The 27,405-nt window shown below is 39.4% G+C and overlaps 1 protein-coding gene and 1 long non-coding RNA gene across 6 annotated transcripts in view; one reads left to right on the top strand and one right to left on the bottom strand.

The window, feature by feature from the left end:
• The window catches only part of RANBP3L (RAN binding protein 3 like), a 45,888-nt gene that overhangs the window by 7,187 nt on the left and 11,296 nt on the right, over nt 1-27,405 (bottom strand). The window contains exons 2-12 of one of the 5 annotated variants that reach the window (XM_047730660.1): nt 15,765-15,823; nt 14,597-14,630; nt 14,013-14,090; nt 12,925-12,999; nt 10,271-10,342; nt 9,792-9,931; nt 6,976-7,079; nt 5,371-5,455; nt 2,861-2,963; nt 2,152-2,282; nt 650-770 (exon numbers count right to left, since the gene is read on the bottom strand). In XM_047730660.1, coding sequence (XP_047586616.1) covers nt 650-770; nt 2,152-2,282; nt 2,861-2,963; nt 5,371-5,455; nt 6,976-7,079; nt 9,792-9,931; nt 10,271-10,342; nt 12,925-12,999; nt 14,013-14,090; nt 14,597-14,630; nt 15,765-15,823 — 1,002 coding nt within the window. The other 4 variants (XM_047730662.1, XM_047730661.1, XM_047730663.1 and 1 more) reach the window with 4 other exon arrangements.
• LOC125100480 (uncharacterized) lies at nt 3,782-9,321 on the top strand. The gene is made up of 3 exons (XR_007127566.1): nt 3,782-4,239; nt 6,184-6,229; nt 9,028-9,321. It is a non-coding gene; the product is annotated as an uncharacterized LOC125100480 (long non-coding RNA).

Consider the following 27,405-nt stretch of genomic DNA (forward strand, 5'->3'; position numbering starts at 1 on the left):
AGGAAACCTACCCACCCTGCCCAGGGTGCCCACTTTCAGTTTGGGCCTCTGAACAAAGCCCAGTGTGTCTTTTCGGATGCCAAAAACTTTCTGAGTCTTTCAGTTTGACCGACCAGATTCTCACCATCGCTCTGGATATCAGTAACCATACACTTTTATTTCCTGGGAAACTGGCCCTTCATCTCAAGCTACACGCCCTATGTAGAATGCCAAGAAGAAATGCCAGGGCAAATACTCTCTTTTGAAAAACTATTTTTCCTTCAAAACTAATGTCATCACACACCTTTAAGTCACACGGAGATTACGGTTGAGGTGTGTGCTGGGCTTGCTCAGAGCTGCTGAAGTGCATTATCTCATGGAATTCTCCCAGTTGCTCAATTAGTCACGGAGTACTAGTCTCCCCATTGGAAACTGATGTAACTAGGGCGGGAGAGATTAAGTACCTAGTCCAAGGTCACTAGTTAGTCAGTGATAGAGGCAGAACCAGAGCCTGCTCCAAACACGAAGCTGCTATAGCACATTAGAAACAACATTGCTTTCAACAGTCTGATTTATTGACTCTGATAACACATCTCCAGAAGATGATGTGTATCTATTGGCAATTTTTACTCTGAGAAAGAGTGGGTGGCTGTACAAAACAATTCCTTACTTAGTCTTGACTGGAATGTTCCACAGTCACTGCTTGCTGTGTCATTCAGCCTCAAAGTTCCTCTGCCCCTTTCAGTCCAGGACTGTGTTGTTTTGTTGAATATAAAAAGCTTGCAGTTGATCTAAAGGACAATTTTTTAAAATGTCAAATATATTAAAAAAAATTTTTTTTCAAAGTGATTTCTTTCCTATGCTGTAACACTTTTTCTTGTCTGATTTTACCAGAATAACCTCTGTTAATGATTTGTAAACCAGCTTTAAAAATTTGTTTAACTTTTAAAACATGCAATTTTTGAATAGTTCAAACATCAAAAAGCAAAAAGATGTACAAAGTGGAAAGTCCTTCCCAGCCCTACTTCTCCATCTGTCAGTTTCCACCCCCTGCAACAGGTGATCGCTGTTGCTGGTATTTTGTTTCTCTTTCTAGAGATATTTGCATGTACATACATGCCAATACGTATGTCCCTTAATTTTTCTGTAAATGGCAGAATACCATACCTATTTTCTGCATCACTTAACAATATATTAATGTGTACCAACTTTTAAATGAAATTAATGTTATTTGAGCTATGTAACTTACGTGAAAGTAAAGGATTAGTGAAACTATTTGCATGTTTAAAAATTTTTGAAGAACACAGCATCAAAACTAGATGTGATACCCCAGAGTACCATACTATAATTTAATGCTTACCAAAATTAAGTATTACAGTGTATAAGAATCACCGAGATGACTTGTTAAAAATACAGCCTGCCAGGGCCTCAACAGCTAGCAATTACTTCACTTAATCTCAGTTTAATCTGATCTGAGAGTTAGGCTTGAAGCACACTTGTACCGTCAAATGTATCAGTAAATCATTGGAGGAGAGAAATGGAAAGATTTGGGGGGTAAATGCAGATGGAGAAAGAGAAAGGGAAACCTGCACCTTGTTGAAAAACGATTATGTCATAGTAATTACATTTCCTCTGCCTTGGCTGATCCCTAGGGCAATTAACATTCAAATCCTATGTATATAATACTGGATACCACTATGAAAGTCTTGCTTTATATGAAGTCCAAAACTTATATAGAAGAACTTTTCAAGGACGAGCAGAATTTTTTTAATTACCTTGAACTGAAATTTATTCATCTTATCATTTAAAAATGTCCAGGGTAAGTAGAACTTTTAAATCATAGGATGATAGCACTGATTATAAAAGTAGGCATGAGAAGTGTAAAACATGGGTCTGAAGTTGTTTTAAGACAGGGTGCCTGGCTGTCTTCTAACAGACGAACGTGAACGCTTTTAAACCCAACCATCCAAATTTCTGAAAATTATATATACTAACATATGAATACAACAAAATGTTGGCTTCGTCTTTGGAAGCCTCTCACGTTTTTATTGAAGCAGCTTTGTCTTCAAGAAAATTATATTTCTGCCTTTATTTGTAAAGGTGTTCCTGCGTATAGAAATTGGCTTCATGTATACACGTGCTGTCAGAAAGAGCACCGGGTGATATACAGACCTTTAATACATTATGCTCTGCTTCTTCCCCTGTTACAACATCAATTTTCTCTAGCAAGCATTTGGGAGACGGTGTAGAAAAGAAAGCAGCAGCTGATTCAATTAAGGATATATTTTTAACAGAGTCTGTGCCTAAGAAAAAAAGAGGGAGAAAAGACACATAAAAGACCTCATTTTCTCTACTGTACAAGCTCTTCATTGTCCCCATGAATATACATGTCCCCTTAGCTTTTTATAACAATGAGTGTTTCCCAGGGCGCCTGGGTGGCTTAGTCTGTTGAACATCTGCCTTCAGCTCAGATCATGATCTCAGGGTCCTGGGATCGAACTCCAGATGAGCCCCCTTGATCAGGGGGAGCCTGCTTCTCCCTCTTTCTCTGCCACCCCCCCATGCTTGTGTGTGCTCTCTATCTCTATCTCAAATAAATAAACGAAATCTTAAAAAAAAAAAAAAATTGAGCGTTTCCCAAAAGTGAAACTACCCGAGTTTAGATACATCTCTTTAATTTCTCATAGCCTCAAGTAAAAAAAAAAATCTAAGCTTATGTATCATACAACCATATCTGTATGCTTTAATTTTTTACCCAAAAGTTTTAAAGCACTGCATTATTGTTTTTTTATTTTATAGATATTAAACAAATGACATAGGAAAACAGGAAACACACTAATTGAATCAAAAAAAATTTTTTAACAAATGAAATAATTCTTACTTGAATTTGGAGAGTTGGCAGGAAATTCTAGAGTGGATGTGAAGGGTTTTTCCTTAGTGTATGAGTCATTTTCAAGTTGAGGATGGGTGAGATGTTGAGTATCCTAGATGAGGGAAAAAAATACATTACTGTATTGTATCTCTACAGCTTTCTTTCTTCTACTTCAACACGCAAACAAACCCCACTGCGATGTTTCTGTTTTGGGCTCCCTGTGTGCTCAGCAGGGAAATCCTTCCTGTCACATCATAGGACCTTGGTCCCGATCCTTAGGAAGCGTAATGGAGTTACCACCAGCCTACGTCAGGTGGGATCTCATTCCAGGAACAAGGGGAGGAGGGTTAGAGACCTGAGAGGAGGTAGCAGCTGTTCCTGGCTACGACCAGACTAACCTGAATAAAGGAGATGAAACTCTCATCTCTGTTGCAAGGTATTTCAGTATTCCCAACACTTCACTTTCGATCCAAAATAATCATACAAGTTACCCAGAGAACCCACTCGCTGTCTCAGAGCTCATCTTAATTTTTCCTCTGAGATAACTTCTGCCAACAATCGCTTTTAAGGCTGCACACCTGGGGCCCTGCACAGGTGCTCTAACCAAGGCCAGGGAAGAAAAACTGAGCAATTGCCCGGCCACTTATGATCCCAGAGAGCCCCCTACAGAACAGGGGGAATTAGAACAGCACTTCAGAACTTGGGTTTCTGTCTTTTTCTTTATGAACTCAAAATTCTTCCACATCATTTAATTGGAACTTTTAAGATATTCTGTTAAAACTAGTAGAGATGAGTTTGATTATATCCATTTTAAGAAAATAAACAGGAAGGCACAGAAAGTCTCATGACTCACTGGGACAGCACATGGTCAGCAAACAAGTCATGAGGGCATTCTGACCCCCAAATCACAAGGTCACAGGATTATAGGATTAACCAGAGGACACACACAAGTGATCACTGTAGCTCCTGCCATCCTAGGATGTTATCAATTTAGAGAGACAGGAAGCTCTGTTTCCTTTGCAAGCCAGACTGGAAGTGCTCACAGGAAATGTACACGGGTACCTCCTCCAACCAAATTTCTAATCCCAACAGTAGTTCATTTGCTCAGGCATGTCTCTGTCTCTTCTTCAACTGTAAGCACCTCTAGAATACAGTGTCTCCCTATATCTTTGCATAGCCACTCACCAGGTGTTTTTCAATCCTGGCTGTACATTCAAATCACGTGACACTTAGCCTCACCCAGAGACTTTGATCTAATTGGTTTGGGGAGATACCCGGGCATACGCAACCCTTTAGAGACTCACGAAAACGAGATGATTGTTAATATGCAGCCAAACTTGAGTCCAACACCAGAGCTTTGGATATGATGAGAACACAAAATATGTTTGGTAAGTTGAATTGGATGTTAAAGTTGATCCTGTGGGGCTTGGAAAGTTTTGTGTGTGTGTGTGTGTGTGTGTGTGTGTGTGTGTGTGTGTGTGTGTGTGTGTATGTGTGTGACATCTTACAGAAGCTGTGGCTAATCTAGTACCAAATTTAGGACTAAACGATATGGAAGAAATGTGCCTAAATGTATCGCCTAGAATTTCCCTCTGGAAATTGGTCCATTCTGGTTCAGATTAAAAAATGTAGGTCAACAGCCCTAGAAGTGTGGATTTGCCCTTCACCTTGAGAGTGACAGAGGGTGCTCCTAAGCTAGAAAGCTATGACACTACTCTCAGAATTTAGGTTTAACATGAGGCAGGTGTAGAATCAACCAAGTCTTAAAAGGGATTGATTTGTGAAAGCCCTAAAAAACTTGGAATACATAGGCCTCATAGTTGGTTCTTTGTTATTCTGAGCCTCTATACAGGTTTTTAAATCTGTGTGGCCTCCTGTGGATCCTTGATGTAATTAGTAGTCCTCATGCACCCTCACTGTGGAGGGCACAGTGGCAACCGCTTCATGGAGGAGGACGCCCACTTCTAAATAGGGATGCTGGTTAATACTCCTTAACGGTTTCCACTTGGCAAGTATGTTTCCCTAGGCAAGTTAAGTACTGTGATTTTCCTCTTAAAACCTGAAAAAAAAAAAGTTGTGATAATGTTTTTCACCATAAAAGCTTGAAGGGGAGGGTTGTGGTTAACAAGAAAAAATAGGCAAATGGTTTTAAGTGCATCTTGTTACGAAAGATGCTATCAAAAACCTGATATTAAAATATCATTACCAGTTAACTCATCTACTGCAGATAATTCTGGGATTTCCTTGGGTACCTTGGGTGTAACTCGTTGAAGAGCTATTTAATATTTCTCATCACTAATAATGTTATAATTACACAATTCCCTTCCTCTGTGGGTTTCTGCCTATTATTCTAACAACCAGAACTTGCTTCCCAGGAGAATCTTTGCAGTTAAAGAAAGAAAACGTGCTTTTGGACTCAGGAGTTAAAGTATGCTCCAATTTAACATTGTTTTAATTAATTTGCCTCCAGAAACTCGAAGTGACAGCTTTTATAATAGAAACATATGCCAAATTCTTACCAAAACTCTTTCCACCATGTTTTCTCCAAACACGAAATCAGAACTGCAACTTTTAAAAGAATACTTATCTTCCTTTGCTTGACATCTAAGGAAAAGAAATGAACATTTGTTCTTTAATATAGGGATAAAGGCACATTAGACCTTAGCACATGAAGTAATCCTATGATTTAACAGATTTATGTTAAGCATAAAAACATCTGCTAACTCTTGTTCATCTGCATCTGAGAAATGAAGGAAAAACTGAGGTCCTCCCAGGGATGATATTTAAATTATTTGACAGCTGTGACAGCACTAGCTAAGACCATTCCAAACACATGTCATGCCCATCACTGTTCAGGCTGTGTGATCAACCAGGGGCTGGCCCAGACCTTATCTTCTTGCTTTTCCAGCACAGCCTCTCTGATCTCTCATTTCTTCTCACTCCTCCCCAAGTGACTGATGCTTTCAGCCACCAGAGGTCTCCAGAACAAAAGCACAGCCAATCTATCTTGTTATACTTAAGTGTGCTTTTGTTTAATTTGGGTTTTTACCTCCTGGAACTTTTTTGTTCTTGTTGTTAAAAGTGTTTTGCATGGGGGCGCGTGGGTGGCTCAGTGGGTTAAGCCTCTGCCTTCAGCTCAGGTCATGATCCCGGGGTCCTGGGATCAAGCCCCGCATCAGGCTCTCTGCCCTAAAGGGAGCCTGCCTCCACCTCTCCCTCCGCCTGCCTCTCTGCCTACTTGTGATCTCTGTCTGTCAAATAAATAAATAAAATCTTTTAAAAAAAAAGTGTTTTGCATGATGAGAAACTCAAAGATATGCGGCTATCTGTAGGCTGATGTGGTCTGGGATCCCCACTGCACCCCAGTGTGCAACATAGGTAAGTGCTATGGAATCTACATGGGCCCTAATCATGTGAGTCTGGTTATCTCTATGGCTAATTTTAATCATCTCTAAGATCAAACATGGCTTCATTGCTGATGACACCGGTAAATACTAACTTCCATTTTGCACACTTATACTGCTTTCTTTGTTGTCTATCCAATGTATGTCAATAAATAAGGAATAACACTAAAAATAATGAGAGATGGTGGGGTGCGGGGGGCGGGGTGCACCAGAGAATGGGGAGGCTGATCTAGCAGCCAGATAATTAATTCCTAACTAAATAAAAATTTAGCTGTATGTTCTTGAAATATTCTCACCTAAGTCAACAAAACAATAGAGAACCTGATATTAATACGATAATCTTTAAATATTAGAGACATTTTGAAAAGCATTTTAAATTTGTGTCTTTTAGAAAATCTCAAACAGAAATCTTAGCAATTTGGGGCACCTGGATGGATCAGTCAGTTAAGCGTCTGCTTTCGGCTCAGGTCATGATCCCAGGGTCCTGGGATCAAGTCCACATCAGGCTCCCTACTGCTCAGTGGGGAGTCTGCTTCTCCCTCTCTGTTTGCCTCTCCCCCAGCTCATGCTCTCTCTCTCAAATAAATAAATAAAATCTTAAAAAAAGAGAAATCTTAGCAATTTATCTGTCTAGTATCAGAAACCTATTTTCCATAAATGATGATAATGATAAAGCAAGAATAAAAGGGTATCCTTTCTGTGGCCTCATCATTAACTTACCCTAATGATGTAGCACCTAAACAATTCTGGTTGGTAGTCAGCTGGACTGAAATTCTGGCACTTGGTAAATTTTCACTTAGCAAAGAGGAGTTCCCCTCAGAAATCTGAAAGAAAGGCAATTCATCAGAAGGTTCCTTTCAATTGCCTTACTGAAGGAGCATCAGATAAGGAAATATTAGTTACAGTTAAATGTATTGCAAAGTTACTATGTTCAAATACTACCCTAAGCATTTTGAGAACATTATCTCATTTACTCCTCACAACATCTCTGTATAGGTTGTATGTCTTTTATCCACATTTTATAGTTTACAAATGAGTAAACTGACGTAATGAATTTAAATAACTTGGCCAGGCTTGGGCAACCAGAATTGGGGCTGACCTTAGAGCTAGGGTCTGTCTGACATCAGGGACTAGGGACTGTAGCATTTGCTATTATATTCAGAAATCCCACTTCCTTTTGGTACTTTTATGTTTTTGGAATTAATTCTCATTTCTAGCTTCACAAATATATCCTTCAGGACTATTTAATCCTGAAAATACCCTAAGAGCTTCACCAGCATGGCCACCAAATGTTAGAGGAAATCCCATTCATCTCTTCATCTAAAAATTTTTGACTGGTGACTTAATCAACTAGTTACTCTGTCTGCTGTATATGAAATGCTTATTACCTGATTAATATATAAATGAAGGCGTGAGCAATTTTAGAACTGGAAGGAGCCCTAGAAATGATCGGATCTAGTATCTCCAATGTTTTAGGAACATCTCCCTTCCCCCAGCAGGGGTTTGCAAAGATGTTTCAAGGAGTTCGTATCTTTAAAGGTAGATGGGGTCTGTTTCCACTTCAATTTTATATCAATCAATAAAAATAATTTGGAGCATTTTCCCCTTTATAATAGAATTTGAGAGCTGAGAAATATGTATGAAGAGAATATATGTTGTTGGTTGCAAAGATCAAAGTGCATGTTCATGAGTCAGTCACTCAGATGACTTATCTCTCAGTACAAATGGTAGTTTTTACTCTTATGTACTTAAAATGGTTTTTATTTGGCATATCTTGTTTAAATTGTACTTAATAAGTGACCACTGATTGATGACAGTGAATGAAAATTGCTCTGATTTTATATACAAGTCATTAAGGAACATGAAAATAGCAGTTCTATGAAATTCACCTATAGATAATTTTCACTAGATCTGTAAATTACATTATTTTGTCAGAGTTCTTACATTGCATTTTATATAGCATGTCTTTAAATCTTCAGAGGTCATTATTAGACAGAGAAAATTCAATAATGGGCATATCCAATTAAGCTGTTCACTAATAAAGTGCCATTCATATGTTTAATTTATTCAAGAAGAAATGCTTGCAAACAATTACCTGAAAATTTCTCTCATTGTTTATCATTTAGAAAGAAAATGCAAGAATAAATTTTATTTTTAAAATATATAATGCAAGGTTTCAATAAACCATACCAAAGAAGAAATATTGATTTACTTTTTATATCATAATATGTAATAAAAAATTTAATCTATAATTTATAGTACATCCTGTTCCAAAGTTATATGCAAAATGGTAACATTTTAGAAATTAGTCAACATATCATACTTTTTCTTACATACTTCACACAAACAACATGCATCTCTTCTTAAATGGATAAAAGTAAGAATTTATGTAATGTAATGATGATTATTAGGTTGTATTTAAATGAAAACTTTTAATAATCTACTGATTTGAAATTTAAAACATGTTTTACTTAAAACTCATGCCATATTCCATGCAGAAATAATGAAATGATTTTTAAAATTCACAGTGAGTCTCATGAGATCATATCTCACAAAGAAAAAGGCTTGGAATTACAAAAATGTTGTCAAATGCTGACCAAGTTAAACTCTCACTTCACTGATGAAAAGAGAAGATTGGGTGATTTGACCAAGAATGTAAACATAAGTTAGTTAGGGGCAGAGGTAGGATTAGTACTTATCTGATTCTTTTTTCATTGCACTGATGAAATGACTGGCATCTTAATTTCCATGTGTCCCTGTCTTTGTGTTCAGTATTGAAAAACAAAACAAAACAGGAGACCAAGCCTCAACAGTTCAGCTAGAAACAAATGAAGAATGGAATGACTCTGAAATCCTGGGTGCCGTTCCTCTCAAGTATTGGCTTCTGGAAGACACAGCAACAGAATATCCCCAAACCCGTATCTGCATGGCTTGAGCAAAATGACAATCTTCCTAAAAAGGCCCACAGTGAGGGACTCAGCCATCCACAACCACTGGAAGGGAGACTATTTATCTGTCTTCAGAAGCTTCCCCAGTCCTCCCAATTCCCAACTCTGTGTGGGTAATTCCCTGCTGCCGTTATCCATGAAGATGGATCTGGATGGATTCCTGGTGTGAGCTAAACTGGCAAGGCCGCACTGGGATGTCAACCAGCTGCGGATGCAGAAAACGCCTGTTCCTTCTTTGATTTGTGGCTCCTGGTCCTGGCCACCTCATTGCTCCCCCTGTTCTCATGAGGAGTCAGTGCCCTGGAACAAGGCCCCAGGAGTTTCTACCATAAGGGACTCAACTTTACAGCTAGGAGAGACCACAAAACTAGTTTCTAGGAATACTTTCCATTTCAAGAGGACAACTTTAATAAGGTCACCGAGGGCTGCTTCCTCTGTGTTTCGTCTGGGTGCTTCTCCAGCCTGGCAGCTGCTTCAGCAACAGAACTAAAGTCAGGCAGCCCCTAACGCTGAACGTAGGGCCCAGAACAATCTACTAAATGAAAGATGGAGACTTGATGTCAATCCCACTATAGGAGATTTTCTTACCTTACTTTTTGTTTTTTCCTTAGTCTTGCAGGATTCCAAGGTATTGTGTCCAAATGTTTTTCTTAGTTTTTCACACCTTTGAGCTTGAGGTGGTTGCAAAACAGCAGGTCTTAGGACATGATCGGAATGTTTCACAGGAACTTAAAAGACCAGAATTAAGGAGTCACTATATCTTCAGTGACATACTTCTTCCTCCAGATTTTTGACTAATTTAACGTTTATTTTCTAAAGTCATCATTAAGTGAGGGATTAATGTTGACTGATCAACGTCAAAATAGCCAGTGAATTGCTTAGTGCTTACTTCAGACCTAGCTTTTACCCATTACCTATTCATCTTGACCCTGGGACTTTGCTTACCAAATTTGTTTTTTCACATTTTGTCACTTGACCCTACCTCCAGATCCCAACACACACACAACAAATTAAACTATAAATGGTAAAATGTAAAATTTCAGAGGTTCTTATAATAAACTACATACCTTGTTCTGTACTGTTCATATCCACATTCCTTTGCACAAGAGTTGATGTCATAAAAACATTGTTTTTCTTCACTGTGAGAAAAAATATTTAGTGCATTTTAAATCTGAGTCAGTTTCCAGGAATTCGGGTTTTAACAGTCCTGTACTACATTCACCAGTAGATGTCGCTGTTGGCACTAATAACTGTAGGTAGTGAGCTGAGAAGGCAGTCCGCTAGAAATGGGTGATGGCAGGGAGTTCTGCCACATATGTCTGCTGACTTTCGGAAATATAAATGAAAATTGGTCCACTAATGGAACAGGCACTCTTCTTTAGAACCATGAAAATGATTACTGAAATGAGTACATATTATAAAATCTGATAGTGAGCCCTCTGTATTAACATACATATATTTTTTAAGATTTTATTTATTTGACAGAGAGAGAGATCACAAGTAGGCAGAGAGGCAGGCACAGAGAGTGGGGGTAAGCAGGCTCCCCGCTGAGCAGAGAGTCCGACGCAGGGCTCGATCCCAGGACCCGGGGCCATGACCAGAGCCAAAGGCAGAGGCCCAACCCACTGAGCCACCCAGGTGTCCCTTAATATGTATTTCTTATAAAATGTTATGAAACTAATAGCAAATTCTTCCACTTTCCCCACTCTAGTGATACCTAGAGAGAGATGACTGTTATGCTAGGGGATTTTTCTATGAAGTGTGTTGGTGGCATAAGACTAAGGATGGTGGTTGCAATAAAGGACTATTATACATCTAAAAGTGATCACCTCCCTCTTGGTTGCAAATTGCAGAAACAGCAACCTTTGAGGATTTGATTAGTGAAAATGAGAAAAGAATAAGAACTGCTTCATCTAAGTATTAAAAATACTACAGGGGCACCTGGGTGGCTCAGTGGGGTAAGCCTCTGCCTTCAGCTCAGGTCATGGTCTCAGGGTCCTGGGATCGAGCCCTGCATCGGGCTCTCTGTTCAGCTTGGAGCCCGCTTCCCCTCCTCTCTCTGCCTGCCTCTCTGCCTACTTGTGATCTCTCTATCTATGTCAAATAAATAAATAATGTCTTTATTTAAAAAAAAAACCTACAAAGGTTGGGGTAGAATCACTTCTCTAATTCAAAGTTCAATTAAATGCTTTATGATCTTTATTATTAAAAACTAGCAACAAATGGGCCATATCAAATTGTACTATTTTTCTCCATTCCAATACCACCAACATTCTGCACAACATAAAATGGAATGGTACTTACTGATATCAATGTTCCTTTAATCTTTTTGTATGTGTATGTCTTATTTAAAATAATAATGAATCAAAACAATTACTCAGATAACTTATATCCATCCCTTCACTTTATGCACAAATACAATAAAACAAATTCTCTAGGATCAGGACCCCTTTTTCTTTTAACGTCTGTAACTTGTCATTCAGGTTTAAAGGGGGTCTACTGAGCTTGAAAGTATTTCTTCTGTATCTGAAAGGTATCTGACATGTATGTTGCTCAGTCATGTTTGGAATTATTAATAAGAATATAAATTCATTAGTTTGAAAACCCCATGGATCCCATGTAGGAAGGGATCATTTAGAAGGAAGTGAATAGTTTGTATTTTTTATTTCTTAGTGGCAAGCTTAACCTGGAAAAGGCAGCCGGATGTTCAGTAGAAACAAAAACAAAAAGAATATAAAATTGTAATTTCAATGTAATGTTCCAACCATTTCAAATATTTTATGACAAGATCGATTTCGTTAGCAAAGCACTCTAAATGTCAAATTAAAAGAAGTAATGTTTTAGTGAAAAGTTTAAGTAATCATATTCTAAAAATATAAATCAGGGTGCCTGGGTGGCTCAGTGGGTTAAAGCCTCTGCCTTCGGCTCAGGTCGTGATCTCAGGGTCCTGGGATCGAGCCCTGCATCGGGTTCTCTGCTCATCAGGGAGCCTGCCTTCCTCTTCTCTCTGCCTATTTGTGATCTCTGTCTGTCAAATAAATAAATAAAATCTTTGAAAAAAAAATCTCCCACAGGAGTTAAAAATATAAATGAAAATAAAAGGAATCATATTCTCAACCTTAGAATAGTCACCTAAAGCATAAATTTTGGAATAAGAATTTAAAGTATAGCTGTATATTTTGAACTCTGTATATATTATAAACAGATGAATATTAATGAATAAAATAAAGTTATCTTATGGAGCTGCCTTATATCACATTTTGCTATCATAAACATAAATTCCTTAAAAGCATCATCAAACTCAAAATTTCTGCCAAAATTAGATACACTGTCTGGATTCGTGGAATTTGAATTCATAAGGCATTCTACTAATAATAATTTGCTAAGGCCTGCATTTTATTTGCCACTAAAATGCCAGCATTTTATAGTAGCTGAGTAAGAAAGCTCACCATTAGTACCATCAGTGAGAATGGATTTTTTTTTTAAAGATTTTATTTATTTATTTGACAGACAGAGATCACAAGTAGGCAGAGAGGCAGGCAGAGAGAGAGAGGGGGAAGCAGGCTCCCTGCTGAGCAGACAGCCCAATGTGAGGCTCAATGTGAGACCATGACCTGAACCGAAGGCAGAGGCTTTAACCCACTGAGCCACCCAGGCGCCCAGAGAATGGATTTTGAAAAGTCAGAGTGTCAGGCTCAAGGTTCTAGAAGCTGTTTATTACCTGGCCCAGAAGGAGGGAAGGTCAGGAGGTTGGTGAAGGATGATGATCTCATTCGATTCTGGGACAAGGTGGATGCTAGAAGCAAATTGCAAACTGAAGTCAGTGAGGAAGTAGGTTTTTGTGTTTCTTTTGATTTGGACTTTTGCTGTTTCTAAAATTTCTATATCACTAATTTAGAAAAGGTTTTTTTTTTTTTTTTAAGATTTTATTTATTCATTTGACAGACAGAGATCATAGGTAGGCAGAGAGGCAGGCAGAGAGAAGGAAGCAGGCTCCCTGCTAAGCAGAGAGCCTGACGCGGGGCTCGGATCCCAGGACCCTGAGATCATGACCTGAGCCGAAGGCAGAGGCTTTAACCCACTGAGCCACCCAGGCGCCCCAGTTTTGTATTTTTAATCAATAGAAATAAAATATGCCTGTCATGAGAATTATAAATTAATTTCTATTCAATTCAATAAATATTGGAGTACTCCCCATGTATAAGACACTCTACCAGGCATGAAGACAACCTCAAGGAAGGCGCAGTGGAGGAGACAGACATACACAGAGATAGCTGTCTTACAAGGCAGGAGGGCAATGCGGTCATGTATAAAAGGAATCACGGAGTGCTTAGAGTATAGAAGAGAGGCAAACTGAGTTACTGGTTTATTCAGAATAGAGTATGTGATGAAGTTCTTAAAGTGTTCTTTTTAAGGCAGACATCTGTTTAAGTAGATGGTAACTTAGTAATGTCAGTTTCCCCTAATTACAAAGTTAATGCATACTCAATGCAGACACTCTGGAAACATGACAGAGTGCAGAGTGGGTGGGAAACCCCAAATTGCCTGTGTAACCCCCCTACCTAAGATAACCATTGCTGGCATTATGGCTGATGTCCTTTCCATCTTCCATCCCATGTTGACAAATTGAATTTTTACATAGTGACTGACTGTACAATCCATCTTATAGACTGCTATTTTTATCCAGTAATTTATTATAAACGCTCTCCAATGGGTAGACTTTTAAACATTTCCCTTTGAAAAGTTTCTCACTAATTTCACACAGAGAAAACTTAACAGTGACCAGCCAACAGTCAGGTCTATACCTACCTCCTTGGAACTGAGGATCTGTCGTATGCAAAGTAAAAGATGAAGACCGTGCACGCTTTCTTAGAAAACCGTTGGATTCTGAAAGAAATTCAACAGGACAGGTAAAATTGCCAGCAATAACAAATTATCCTCAACCAAGATGGGAAAGGATAAATAGAATGAACTTTTGCCTACATAGATCATCACCTGCTAACATGTTAAGTCCTGAAGCCCAAGTTTAAACACTGGGGTTAATAGCTTGGTGATTTTAAAATGATAGGCATCTCATCCTCCTAAGAAACCCTTAGAAACAAGTGGCTTCGGCAAGAAACTGCATGTGACTTTGGAGATTGTGTAGGGAGTGTCTTTGGTTGGTGGAGAGACCCAGGCGCTAGAGAAACAAGGGATCTTAGGCATTAACATCAGTTAACACTAACATCAGTGTTCCTACATGTCATCTTTCAAAACAAAAGCCAGTTTATTTGGTGTTTAAACACCAGCAGAACCATGAAGTTTTCCCCAGTTCTTGTCACACGCCAAAACACTTGTGCCTGCTTCTTTTCTTTGTCCCAAGACAGGTTTAAATACAGGATGTAAGTCATTACCATGCTCGGCTGCTTCAGCGTCTTCTGCTGGTCTCTGGAAAGAAACAAAGTTGCCAATGAGAGCTGAGTGTTTGTTGCATCAGAATTCGACCCTGTCACTTTAGAAGAGAATTCTCAAAAGCCCGTCTATTCAGCTAGGTCAGGGCAAACCCACTCACCTTTGCTCCTTTACTCGCTAGGCATATTTTCAAAACAAAACAAAGTCTTAGTGGAGCGGTTTTGTATTTCAGTGACTGCAGAATCCCTTGTCAGAACTTGTTTAAAAGGAAGATTTGAAACACCAGCTCTCAAGATCTGAGCTGTAGGCCTGGGGTGGGACCCAGGAAACTGACTTTTTGACCAGGGCAACTGACTTTTCGACCAGGGCTAGGGGGTTGAGCGTCTCTTCTTCTTTTCTTTTCTTTTTTTTCCCAAGATCATCTTTAAATATTTTATTTATTTATTTATTTATTTATTTGACAGACAGAAATCACAAGTAGGCAGAGAGGCAGGCAGAAAGAGAGGGGGAAGCAGGCTCCCTGCTGAGCAGAGAGCCCGATGCGGGGCCTGATCCCAGGACCCTGAGATCATGACCTGAGCTGAAGGCAGAGGCTTTAACCCACTGAGCCACCCAGGCACCCCTGAGCGTCTCTTTAGTGAGTTTGTGGGTAGTAGGGTAAGTGACTTGGATAAGCAGGAATGAATAACAGGAAAATATTAATTGAGCTAAAGTGGGAAAGCTACTAATCTTATCGTTGGTCTCTCAAAGCAGGTGGTTTCAGTATGATATAGACCTTAAGGGACCTTAAGATCCCTTTTAAATCAAGCATCACAGTTTAGAACTTATTTTGTACCCAGTTTTAGGCGAGGTCAGTGGAGACCCATGAGGAATTTCGACCCTGCTAACCTCTCTCAGTCCGGCCCCTTTCCAAGTCACTCCAAAAAAACCCTATAATTTTGGTAAAGATGGTATGTTATTCATAGCTTCAAGACAAGGCAGGCCTCTGGCCTCCCATTTAGGCCTAATTGCTTCCAGTAAGAACCTACTGTAGAAATATTCTAGAGGCTGGGCTCTGCTAAGTGAGGAGCAAGAGGATAAACTAAGGCAACCATGATACCATTCAGTGCCACTGGCTTCTTGAAACATCATTTTGTCAAAGTCAAACAAAGAAAATTAGCTTGATCTTACCTTAAAAGTGTGTTCTCTCTTTGCAAAAACGAATACTGGTTGAGCAATGACAGATTTTTCTGTAAAAGAAAAAGAACAGACAAAAAGTCAAATTATATTTGGACAAATGTAACACCGCCTAAGGATGTTTGAAGATTTTTGTTGTTTCGTTTTGTATTTTTCCTGCCTTTGGGTAGAATCCAAACTGTTTTTACATGGACACTGTAACTTGCGTATTTACAAATGATTTTAACGGTTAATTATAGAAATAAATACTCGGGGAAAGCGATAATAATGTGTTTCCATAAAGAGTGAGATCATCCCATTAAAAGAACACACTTTAAATGTTTAAAGAAAACAAAGTATAATTACCTGCATTCAGAATATCATTAGGACATCGTGATTAACATCTTTGCTTTTAGAATGAAAAAATGCAAGGAGTGAAAAATCTCATCTAAAAATAGTTCTTCTAGGGCCACCTGGGTGGCTCAGTGGGTTAAAGCCTCTGCCTTCAGCTCAGGTCATGATCTCAGGGTCCTGGGATCGAGCCCCGCATCGGGCTCTCTGCCCAGTAGGGAGCCTGCTTCCCCGACTCTCTCTGCCTGCCTCTCTGCCTAATTGTGATCTGTCTGTTAAATAAATAAATAAAATCTTAAAAAAAAATAGTTCTTCTACTTGGGTTGGATCTCAAGGTAAAAATGGTATAGATATATTGCATTCCATCCTTAGAATGATCCAGAAATAATCTATACTTCCTTGATTGGAGTAGTCATATACTAAGCCGTGTTTTCAATATTTAGACTAAGAATCAGTCTTAGTCTTTTGTCCTCAGCCCAGCTGACCTTATTAATCTTTTATGTTTTCTTAGCTTAGGTAAGACAACAGAGAGAAACTCATTTACTATAGGGTGTAAATGAGTGATAACAACTTTAAATATCAGGAATCCAGAATTCTAAGGGAAAATGACATGCTTGTTAAAAGCCTAGGCCCTGAAGTTAGGCACATGTAGCACTAATACTTGGGGAAATAATATGTTTGTACCTTTAGTTTCTTCATCTGAAAACAAAATGAAGATTAAAACAATAGTTACCTCACAGAGTTTATGGGACAATTAAATGGATTTTTGGATGGAAGTACTCAGATTTTTACAAGACAAAAATAAAAAAGAAAATATCTTTAAAGAAAGGATATGAAATATGTGGCATGCCACTAATCCCCATTCCAAAACTCTTAGCTGACATTGCCAGTTTATGACAACTCTCTTTCTTACTTTCCCATTTTTCCTCCTTTCCGTCTTTCTTTCCCTCTTTTCTTTCTCTCTTTCTTTCCCTCTTTCTTTCTTTCTTCCTCTTTCCTTCTTTCTTAAATTGAAGTATAAGTGACAACACTTTCTTAATGAGCCCAAATATGATCTTAGAATTTTCCCATTACAGGCTTCCAGCAGCCATTACCAATATATTGTCCTGGAATACAAGCCAAGGTAATTTGCCCTCCCTGGGCTGAATAAATAAAACTCTCACTGAAGAGTTTCAAGGAACTATCAGACAACTACTTTTTTTCTTTATATGCTAGGAAGGGGTCTTCCAGTTCCCCATAATCTAATCCCATAAGAGTGTCAAAACTCTGCCAGACCACCCTTGCCAAGCTCCTGGGCCCTGTGATCTTGGGTACCTTCTTTCAGTCTAGTGAGGTAAACCGTTCACTTTTTCATGCAAGCGTTTACCACACTGGCTGCCCTTGGAGCCAAGCGAGCTCCAGCAGAAAGCGCACAAGAATGTACTGGCATTCCCATCCATATTAAACTATAGCTCAGTGCTCTGTTCCTTCTTGAACAGACTCCTCTTCCAGCAATTACATTAGATTTAAGAAATGAGAACTCCAGTGACTTTGAAAGAAAATAGTCTTTGTGAATGTTCCGGGGAATACTTATGAATTAGAATTATAAATTAGCCTCTTCTAAACTGGCCTTAGGGTAGTTCTGCCTAAAATAGCATGAGGAACTCTAACCCTAGACAATGGACATGCTGACTTTCCCTTGATCAAAACATGCAGCTAAACACAGGCAAAAGCAATCTTCTGGACAGCATTAAGTGTTCCTTGCAGCTTGGAGGACCTATGATAGAGTAAGTACATCACTGTTGTTCATTAATTCAATAAACGTTTATTTATAATATTTTGTGCCAGCCATCTTTTTGAGCATCTTTTTTGTGTATACCCCTGTGCTGGGACAGGGGTATAGACCATCTGATTGAAGGTACAGTAGCCTCAGACTAACCACCTTCTCCCCTTGACACTGCGTGGCACGTGGTTGGAAAGTAGAGACTCTCCACATCTCTTCCTTCATCTGGATTCTCCCAAACAACTCTTTTGGCTTCAAAGACAACGCCAAAATTAAGCATTTATCAAGCCATCAGATCCATAACAGTTTTCTTACTTGACCCAGTAGGAAAATTTCAAAACATAAGCAAGGTTCTTATGATTTTATATATATATATTTTTAAAGATTTTATTTATTTATTTGACAGACAGACATCACAAGTAGGCAGAGAGGCAGGCAGAGAGAGAGGAGGAAGCAGGCTCCCCGCCGAGCAGAGAGCAGAGATGGGGCTCAATCCCAGGATCCCGGGATCATGACCTGAGCCAAAGGCAGAGGCTGTAACCCACTTAGCCACCCAGGTGCCCCTGATTTTGTATTTTTAAATTTATCCTCTTTTCTTTCTGATGTAGTCATTGATCAACCCATTTATTCAAAAAATGTGTTTTGAGGGTTGACTGTGTGCAAGGCAAGAGAGCAAGGACAAGTGGTACAAGATGAGGCTGAAAGCGAGTGAACATAAACTTCTTTTTCTCCTCTTCTAATAAGTATCACAGTTTCCCCCTCCCCCAATTTTAGGTGGGTTGCAAGGCCTTGTCCCTGCCCTTACTTCTGTATGTTTAATGGACGGTCTCTGACAAACCTGCTTCATCTAGGAAAGCAACTGGAGGATTTTCTCAATGAATCATCCCAGAGAAGGAGGTTCAAAAGGATCTGTGTAGCCAAAAGCAGATGCAGAAGAGGAGGAAGACCCTGAACAGGGAGTACCATTGACTCAGAGCAGCGGGAGTGGGGTGGGCTCTGCTAAGGGCCCCAAGTTTCTGCTACACAGTTTCTCCCACGTAGAGTCCTGCAGACTGCCTCTCTGCTGCCTTGGTAGTTCAGGAAAAGTGAAAACTGAGTCGTCCACACTGGATAGAACCAGGCTACTCTAGCCGGGGCCAGAAAGGTTATGGAAACAGTGTTGGCAGGAAAGAGAGTGGCAACAGTCCCCCTGCAGAGGGGCCGGCTCTGCCAAATGGGTCACTTCTTAATTGCTACCAGGACTGGAATTATCCACTTGGACCAAGGCCCTGGCAAGTCCTGCATTTTCTTCTCCCCTTCTTCCTGGACCTATCCACATGTCTGACACATCCTCTTCTCTAATTTCTTCTTGTGCACTCTTATCCCAGGCTCCAATACTGTTCTTTATGCCCCTGCCTTTTTTACTTGTGTCCAGCTCTGGGACTGGTCAAAGCATGGATTTTGGAGCTGTGAAGTGTAATGGTCCTAGAGCTGTTCTGTTGTTTTTTGTTTTTTGGGGTTTTTTTAATTACTCTAAGCCTCAGCTTTATCACCTCTCTCCGTATGTATTTTGAAAAGGTTGTCATGAGGACTGAAGCAATGCATGCATATGGAGGACCTGGTACAGCTTCCTCTTCAAACCTGTTTAGAACAAAGCAGAACCTCATCTATCATCCATCCATCTATCTGTCTATCCATCCATTCTCCATATACGCACACATCTCTCCATATATCCAGATATTTGCAGTATCTTCCATATCTACCCATCGATTTATCCACCCATCCATAACATATAGCAATATATCAGACTACAGTTTGCACATAAGACATTCACTAAAAGTCAGATTCCCTGCCCTCCTCCTCCTCTGCCATCCAATGTTACATGCAAGAACCCTATGACTCTTGTTAGTCTCAGGGAAACATCTCATTGTTCCTCAAGGGTCTTTCTCTTTCCTTTCACTCGTTACCTTATCCTTACCTTATTTCCTTACCTTATATCCTTGTCCTTATCCTTACCTTACCTTATTTCTTGTCCCTTCTCCTCATTGAGCTCCTATATTTCTTCTTTTACTCTCAGGAAGTTCCTGAATTCAGGCTGTGGCCCATACATAGTTTTTGAGATTGTTGGTCCTCGATGAGTGGTCCAGATTGACCAGTAGCATTACAGGGTGCTTATTAGAAATGCAGACTCTCAGGCCCCACCCCAGACCTACAGAATAAGCATTTGGATTTGACACTATCCCCAGGTGATGTGTATATATATATATATATATATATATATATATATATATATTTAAGAAGCAGTCCTCTAGACTATTCCCGGTTTCTTTCATCCGAGACCAAATTTAGGAAGATGGCAGTAGAGACTCATGGAGTCAATGATTAAACCTCCAGATGTTCTGAGTAACCTGACAATTAATGAGAAAATGATTATTACTCAAACCACATACTACGATTGTTATGACTCAATGTTGGGTGAAGTCAAGGGCTACTCTGAAAACTTAACTAGAAATCCCTGTAGTAAGGATATTAAAATATTGACATTGATATTGAAATCAGTCATTCAGCTATTTTGCTTAAAGCAATTAATGATTTCCTCTCTGTGCAAAAGTTGGTTTGCTGCTTTGATGTGCCTAAAATCTGATTTTTTTTCCTTGAAAACTGTTTTCAGAAAATGTCTCTGCTTGAGATTATTATTATTGTTTTAAAGATTTTGTTTATTTGACAGAGAGAGACAGCAAGAGAGGGAACGCAAGCAGGGGGAGCGGGAGAGGGAGAAGCAGGCTTCCCGCCAAGCAGGGAGCCCGATGTGGGTCTCAATCCCAGGACCCTGAGATCATGACCTGAGCCAAGGGCAGATGCTTAACGACTGTGCCACCCAGGCACCACTCTGCTTGAGATTATTAAATGTTGATTAAAATATTCATTTCTGCAAGGCAAAAAATAAGGCAAAAAGCATAAACTACATAAAAAATCTTGCCATGGTACTGAGATTCTTTGACAAAAATCAGAAACGCCTAAAGTTTCAACTCTAAAAATGATCTCTTTTGTAGAAAAAATAGACAAATCATAGCAAGTGAACTTTAGATTGGAAGCACAAGCATGAGAAATTCAGTAATTATTTCTAGCCATACATGGAAGAGTTCTATAAAAATGCAAAAGGAATGAAATAAACAACAAATCACCCAGCCACCGACATATAAAAAGTAAGTCTTTGCAGAGCAGGTAGCAGGGTCACAGACTGACATTATGAACTGTGATGGGACACTCTTGGTTCTATGTTATGAGATGCTTTGTACTGCCTTGAAGATAAAATAACCAGGACCCTGGAGGAAAACAGAGGCAGTTTACACAGGAAGTTTCCAGGCTGATTACAAAACACTAACTCAACTTGAGACACAGGATGAATGGACCCTGCTGGACTGTTTCCAGACCTGGTCATTGCTACTGAAGTCATAACCAATTCTGTGTCCTATAAATACAAAATTGTTGTAATAAATACAGTGTATGAAGTAGAAGGGAAAAACACTCACCCTGTCAGTCAACTTCTACATTTTTCTGAGCTGCTTTAAGTTCTTGTTGAAAACGAAGTTATTAACTGCTCATTCTAAGAAATCTAGCATTTCTAGTTTTGATTCACTATGAGAAGCGCACGCTAGGGACAAAAAGAACCAGCAAGAGAATTGCACAGGAAAGTTATTCCTCTTCTTGTCAATACCATGTTGATAAAGAAATCACTCATCTTCAAAATGGGAATCATATCAGATTAAGAAATTAGAGAAGATGAGAAAAGTCTCTCTCAATTCACTGAACATAGCCATCATCACCCAGAGTTTATGTAATCCATCCGATTTTCTGAACTCATCTGCTTCTCATGCTGATAATCTTCAAGGAATCTGTTCATTGCAAATTCTAAAGGGTCTAGGGTTTTTCCTGCACTGGTGTGTACCTTGGTCTAGAACTTGATACACACAGGCCAATTTTGCAAAACCAAGGATTAGAGATAATGAAAGTCTCCAGTGTGAGCAAGAAGCAAGAAGACTTAGAGGTTGTGTCAAATACAGACCTTGCTACCCTTCTGGTGGTAGGACCAAGCCCTGAGAATTCTGCGCTGAATACACCCATCCAACCTCACCTCCAAACTGTGCTGCTTAATTTATTATCCAGTTTTACGTGATAGTGGGAGATAGCCAGTGAATTAATTTCATTCGCATTTTAGAATCTAGAGATTTATAGTAGCAGTAATTCAGCTGAAGAAAAATTCATATTTTTTAAAGTCACTGAGTTCAGGGGCGCCTGGGTGACTCAGTGGGTTATGCCGCTGCCTTCGGCTCAGGTCATGATCTCAGGGTTCTGGGATCAAGTCCCGCATCGGGCTCTCTGCTCAGCAAGAAGCCTGCTTCCCTCTCTCTCTCTGCCTGCCTCTCTGTCTACTTGTGATCTCTCTCTGTCAAATAAATAAATAAAATCTTTAAAAAAAAAAAAGTCACTGAGTTCACAATGTCTGTATAAGTGGAGAAGTGCACTGATTAAAAAACAGGTAATTTTAATTAAATCATTTGGTATAGAAGATCTGGCAAAATCATTCTGTCAATCAAAACACAACGGTGAAGGGAAAAAACAGGCTTTATATTTCTAAGTGTGTTCTGCAATTACCCCCCCCAAAATATATGGTCATCATGTGCACTGTGCTTTATATTTGGGGGTGATCAGTAACTTTTAAAATAGATATCATAGCACACGCCTTTCAATTTTACTATTATTCCAGGGTCAAAACATAATTCTTTGAATTATTTCTTTTTTCATTCTTAAAGACAGTAGCTACCATGTGATATGCTTGTGCATGTCATGATTAATCTTTATCCTTTTGCCTTTTTTTGTTTGTTTGTTTGTTTGTTTTTCCTTTTTTTTTCCCTTCCTTTTGCCTTTTGAAGTGTTTAACTCAATGTGACTTTTGAGAAGTAACCTAAAGGGGCACCTGGGTGGCTCAGTCATTAAGTATCTGCCTTTGGCTCAGGTCATGATCCCAGGGTCCTGGGACAGAGTCCCACATCAAGCCCCACAAGGCCCCCATTGGGATCCCTGCTCAGTGGGAAGCCTGCTTCTTTCTCCCTCTTCCACTCCCCCTGCTTGTGTTCCCTCTTGCTGTCTCTTTCTCTGTCAGAAAGAAAAAGAAAAAAGAAGTGGCATGAAAAATTAGACCTTGGTGATCTCCCAAGATGCTTCTTTTACAGACTGGTGTACTAGAAAACCTTACATTTGCATCATACTTCACCTATTATAAAAACAGGTTTAAATACATCAGATTTTGGTGGCTACTCGGGGCCAGAATGCATAGTTTTAAACATCTAATCTTTGGCAGAAAACAGACCTGGACTCAAATTCCATCTCCTGAACATACTAACTGTGAGGTTGGGCAGGTTTCCTCATCTGTAAGATGGAGAGCATAAAACATTCTTCACAGAGTTGTAAGGACTAAGCGAGTTGATGTGGGCAAAAGGCTGAGCATGGTGGCAGACACAAAATGCTCAGTAAGCTCTGCTCTTCCTGCATTACAGGATTCTCAGAAGAAACATCATGAAACCATGTGTTTATCATGAGAAAAGAACGGCTCTAAAATTACCAGATGTGCCCAAGATCATACAGCTCACACTTATGGGTAAAGCACGTGAGAGCAAATTCCAAATCTGGAGCTTTGTCCTGTAAGCAAGACTCCCCTGACCCCCTTGCCCCAGCTTCCACTGTGAGTGAAATGACTACTGGCCAGCTTCCTGACACTGTGAGATGCCTGCACTGTCACAGCTCCCCTCCTTCCGTGCTCTGTATAAGCCTCGCCAAGAGACCGTCTCAGACTGTGTCAGTCTCCCCGCACTTCTGTTTCACCCTCTGTAAACACTGTAAGAGGTTTCACATAATCTCACCATTTCTGTTCCCATTCTGACAAAAGAAGGTATTCGAGAATGTTGGCAGACCAGTGGCCTGGTGAGCCTTGCCATCCAAAATCTCCATGTCAATATATACATCCAATCACTGACCAAAATAACAGACCAATGTATTACTTTCGACAGAGCATACCTACTTCTCCATAATTTGAAGGAGCTATTTTATTGATAAATGAAACAATTTTGTGATAAGGTTACTTGCGATCTTTGATGACTTGAATATGTTTACCAGCAACAAACGTGAGACTTCTGGATTGAGATTGCCAAAAGGGTCTGTTTGTTTCTCTTGACACTGCTCCTTTATGCCCATGGGGTAATAAAGATGGGGAACGTGTCCTGGGATGTGCTTGGTCAACTTGGTACCATTTGGAAATACATATTTCATTTGACAGCGTTTATAAATCACATATTTTCCCCTCAGAATAACTTGCAGTGTGAAACTGCTTCCATATGTTAGGAACGGGTCTCTCCATTTTGCTGAGAGAGGGGAAAGAGAAATATCATCTAAGTTTTATGACATGTTGAAGATTAATATTGAACAGGCACATGCACAGGTTTAAAATGGTATCTTTTTATTTTAAGTAATTCTCTGGTGTTTCTGGGCTGCTAAAATTAAAGAGGTGATTTTGACACGAAGTATCATATTAGTAAGAATTAAGTCACTCGTCACATAGACTATTAATAAGTCAATATGGCTGAAGCATAGCTTCATACGTCAAATTCAGATAAATTTAAGTTCTTCCTCTTCAGTAAAGAAGCACACTATTTTTAAATTCCTCCATGATTCCAAGGACACAGGCCGGATGGAGAAGTTTGATTGCAACCTCTACTAATTCCCAATCTCTTTTCCTTAAACTTATTCCTCTTTGAGCCTTTGAGCAAGCAGGAGAAAAGGCTCCTTGTTTTCTTGTTTCCACAGGAATAAATGGATGTTATTCCCCTGAGAACAAGACCTTGGAGGCCTAGGCCAGAAGAAAGGAGCAGAGCTGCCCACCCAAGGCGCTCATAAGCCCAGAAGCCCCGGACCTCATTCTCTTCTTGGGAACTCACAGAAGCCGTAAGACGGGCATTCATCGTCACTGAAATGCCCTGCGGGCCCTCCTCGAGCACAGAACTGGACAGGAATAGAGTGATGCCTACTGCAGATACCTTACTGCATTGATGTTAGAACTAATCTGGCAGAAGTAAAGGCCAGGTAGCAATTTGCAAACAGAAATATTTTGCTTACCATGCTACAAGAGAAAAACACTTTTCAAATTTATATGACTTGAAAAATTCTCAAGAAAACAGAGAACGATCCTTTAAATTCATTCATTTTTTTACCTGCAAGTTTTTTTTTAAAACTGTGGGAAAAGATACATAACATAAAATTTACCATTTTAACCATTTAAAATGTACAGTTCAGCGACATTAGGTATATCCACATCAAGGTGTAACTATCACCACCATCCATCTCGAGAACTTTTGCATAATCCCAAACTGAAACTCTGTGCACAAAGCACTAACCCCTCTTTCCACTTCTCCCACCCGCACCCTGTAACCACACACAGCTCTGTCACTCTGTGAATCCAACTGCTCTAGGACACTTCGTGTAAGTGGAATCATACAATATTTGTTGTTTTGTATCTGACTTATTTTACTGAGCATAGATAGGGTCTTCAAGGTTCATCTATGCTGGAACATGTATGAAGAATTTCACTCCTTTACAAGGCTGATTAATATCTCAGCGTATGTATGTAGCACATTTTGGGACTTTTTTTAAAAAAATCAGCTTTTCTTAATTTGCCTTCCCCTTTCCTTGTTCTCATTTGGCCGCATATTTCTCTCTAGCACCTCCCCACGTGTTTCCCTCCCTCCACATTTCCTGTTCTCCCCCTTCCCCCACATATTCATCATTTCCTCAACATGCTTAATATTAGGATTATTACACAAGTAAATACTCTTTTCTATGGTATTTTCAAATGAGATAAAATGCAAATTTATCTCATCTTGATTTTTTATCCATTTTAGATACTTTTCTTATGTGGCTCTTTTATCATAAAATTCTCAGATAGATGTAGAAGGAACACAGTATGAGTTCTTTGCCTTATTAACTTTGAGGCACTTCTCTCCTCTGGTTTCAGTTTTTCTAGTGAAGGTCGGTTGGACAAAGTGGAGTTTGAAGCTCTAACATTCAGTGATTGAGGAATATTAATCACTTGGATGAAGTTTTGGGGGGACAATGTATTGATTCCTTTAATAAACATTAATTGCTTGCTATGATCAAGGTAATAGGCAATAACAATATTTTGAATTTAAATTAATTTTAAATCAATAAATGTGAGAAATGTCTACAAAGAATTAAAATGTGAGAAATGTCTACAAAGACAGAAAGACATTTGATACCTCTATTACGGTAGTTTTTGAAGATTTGTTTTCTAAATCTTTATTTTTTTTTTCTCTGTATATTTGTAGCTGGAGTTCTTTTCTAGAAGTCCCTCGAAATCTACTTTGCTTTGTCCTACTATCAAAATAATCCCGTCTACTAATTCACTTTAGCTTTTTCAATTTTCAGAAAGAAAAATGGCAAATAATACCAAAACATTAATCCATACTTGAGAATGAAGTTCCTTGTGACAAAGTTGGTCTTGCTGGTCAAACGGCTTCTCCTAATCAGTAGCGCTGGCCTAAGTCTTACCCACGCTCAGTTTATAAAAACACACATGCACACGAGTCTTTATCTGTGACTCCATTTCTCTGCAAGACAACTAAAGTTTAACACAGACAACCCTAGCCCAAAAAAGTCCATTTCCAGAAAGAAGGTGTTCTCCCTGCTCAACTCCTTCCTCTCTAGATGGTCAACACACTTTCTTCATGAATTACCTCCTGTCATCAGAACAAGAAAGGCTGGTGCTCATTATTTAAATCAGTCATTACAGATGCCTACCCGAGAGGGACAGTCAAGTTACCGAGCTATAGTGTCTGGAAGTCTGGTCGTTTCTCTGCATCTGCCGAGGGAAAGGAATTTGTGTCCTGTTAGCCTTGGGTTCTTTTTGGACCTGAAGCCCATCCTTCACTGATACAGCCCACTTACAAAAAATCCCTTTCCTCTCTCTCCGGTTGAATCTGTAGGTCCATTTTCATTTCCTCAGTTAGAGTTTAACCCCTGTCTCCTGGCCCAGCACACAGCCGCAGGTTTCATGCTCTTTTGTTGTGGCTTTAGTTAACCCCGAAAGCCCCTTCAGACTATCATCTCTTGCCGGTAGTCTAGATCTTTCTCCTATGACCTCGTGCTTACTTATTGGCCATCCACGCAGGGTGAGTCTTCTGATCACTGGGTAGAAAGAATGCACCTTTTAACTGAATACGGGTATTCGCTGCATCTTGAATCCTGACTTTTGGATATTATGCTGGTTTTTCCAACGGGTTTCATTAAAAAGCAACTCAGGTGTGAAACTTATCTTGCCTGAATGTTAAGACGTCAAGTCAAGTTAATGATTTAAGGTAAAAGTTGAGCCAGCTCTTTGAACGGAGCCCTCAGTTTAAATAAAAGAGTGAATGATAATAATGACAATTATTTTTTTTAAGATTTTATTTATTTATCTGTCAGAGAGAGTGAGCACAGGCAGAGGCAGAGAGAGAA

The sequence above is a fragment of the Lutra lutra genome, chromosome 5 (genome assembly GCF_902655055.1).
Source record: "Lutra lutra chromosome 5, mLutLut1.2, whole genome shotgun sequence".
In the NCBI taxonomy this organism is placed as follows: Eukaryota; Metazoa; Chordata; class Mammalia; order Carnivora; family Mustelidae; genus Lutra; species Lutra lutra.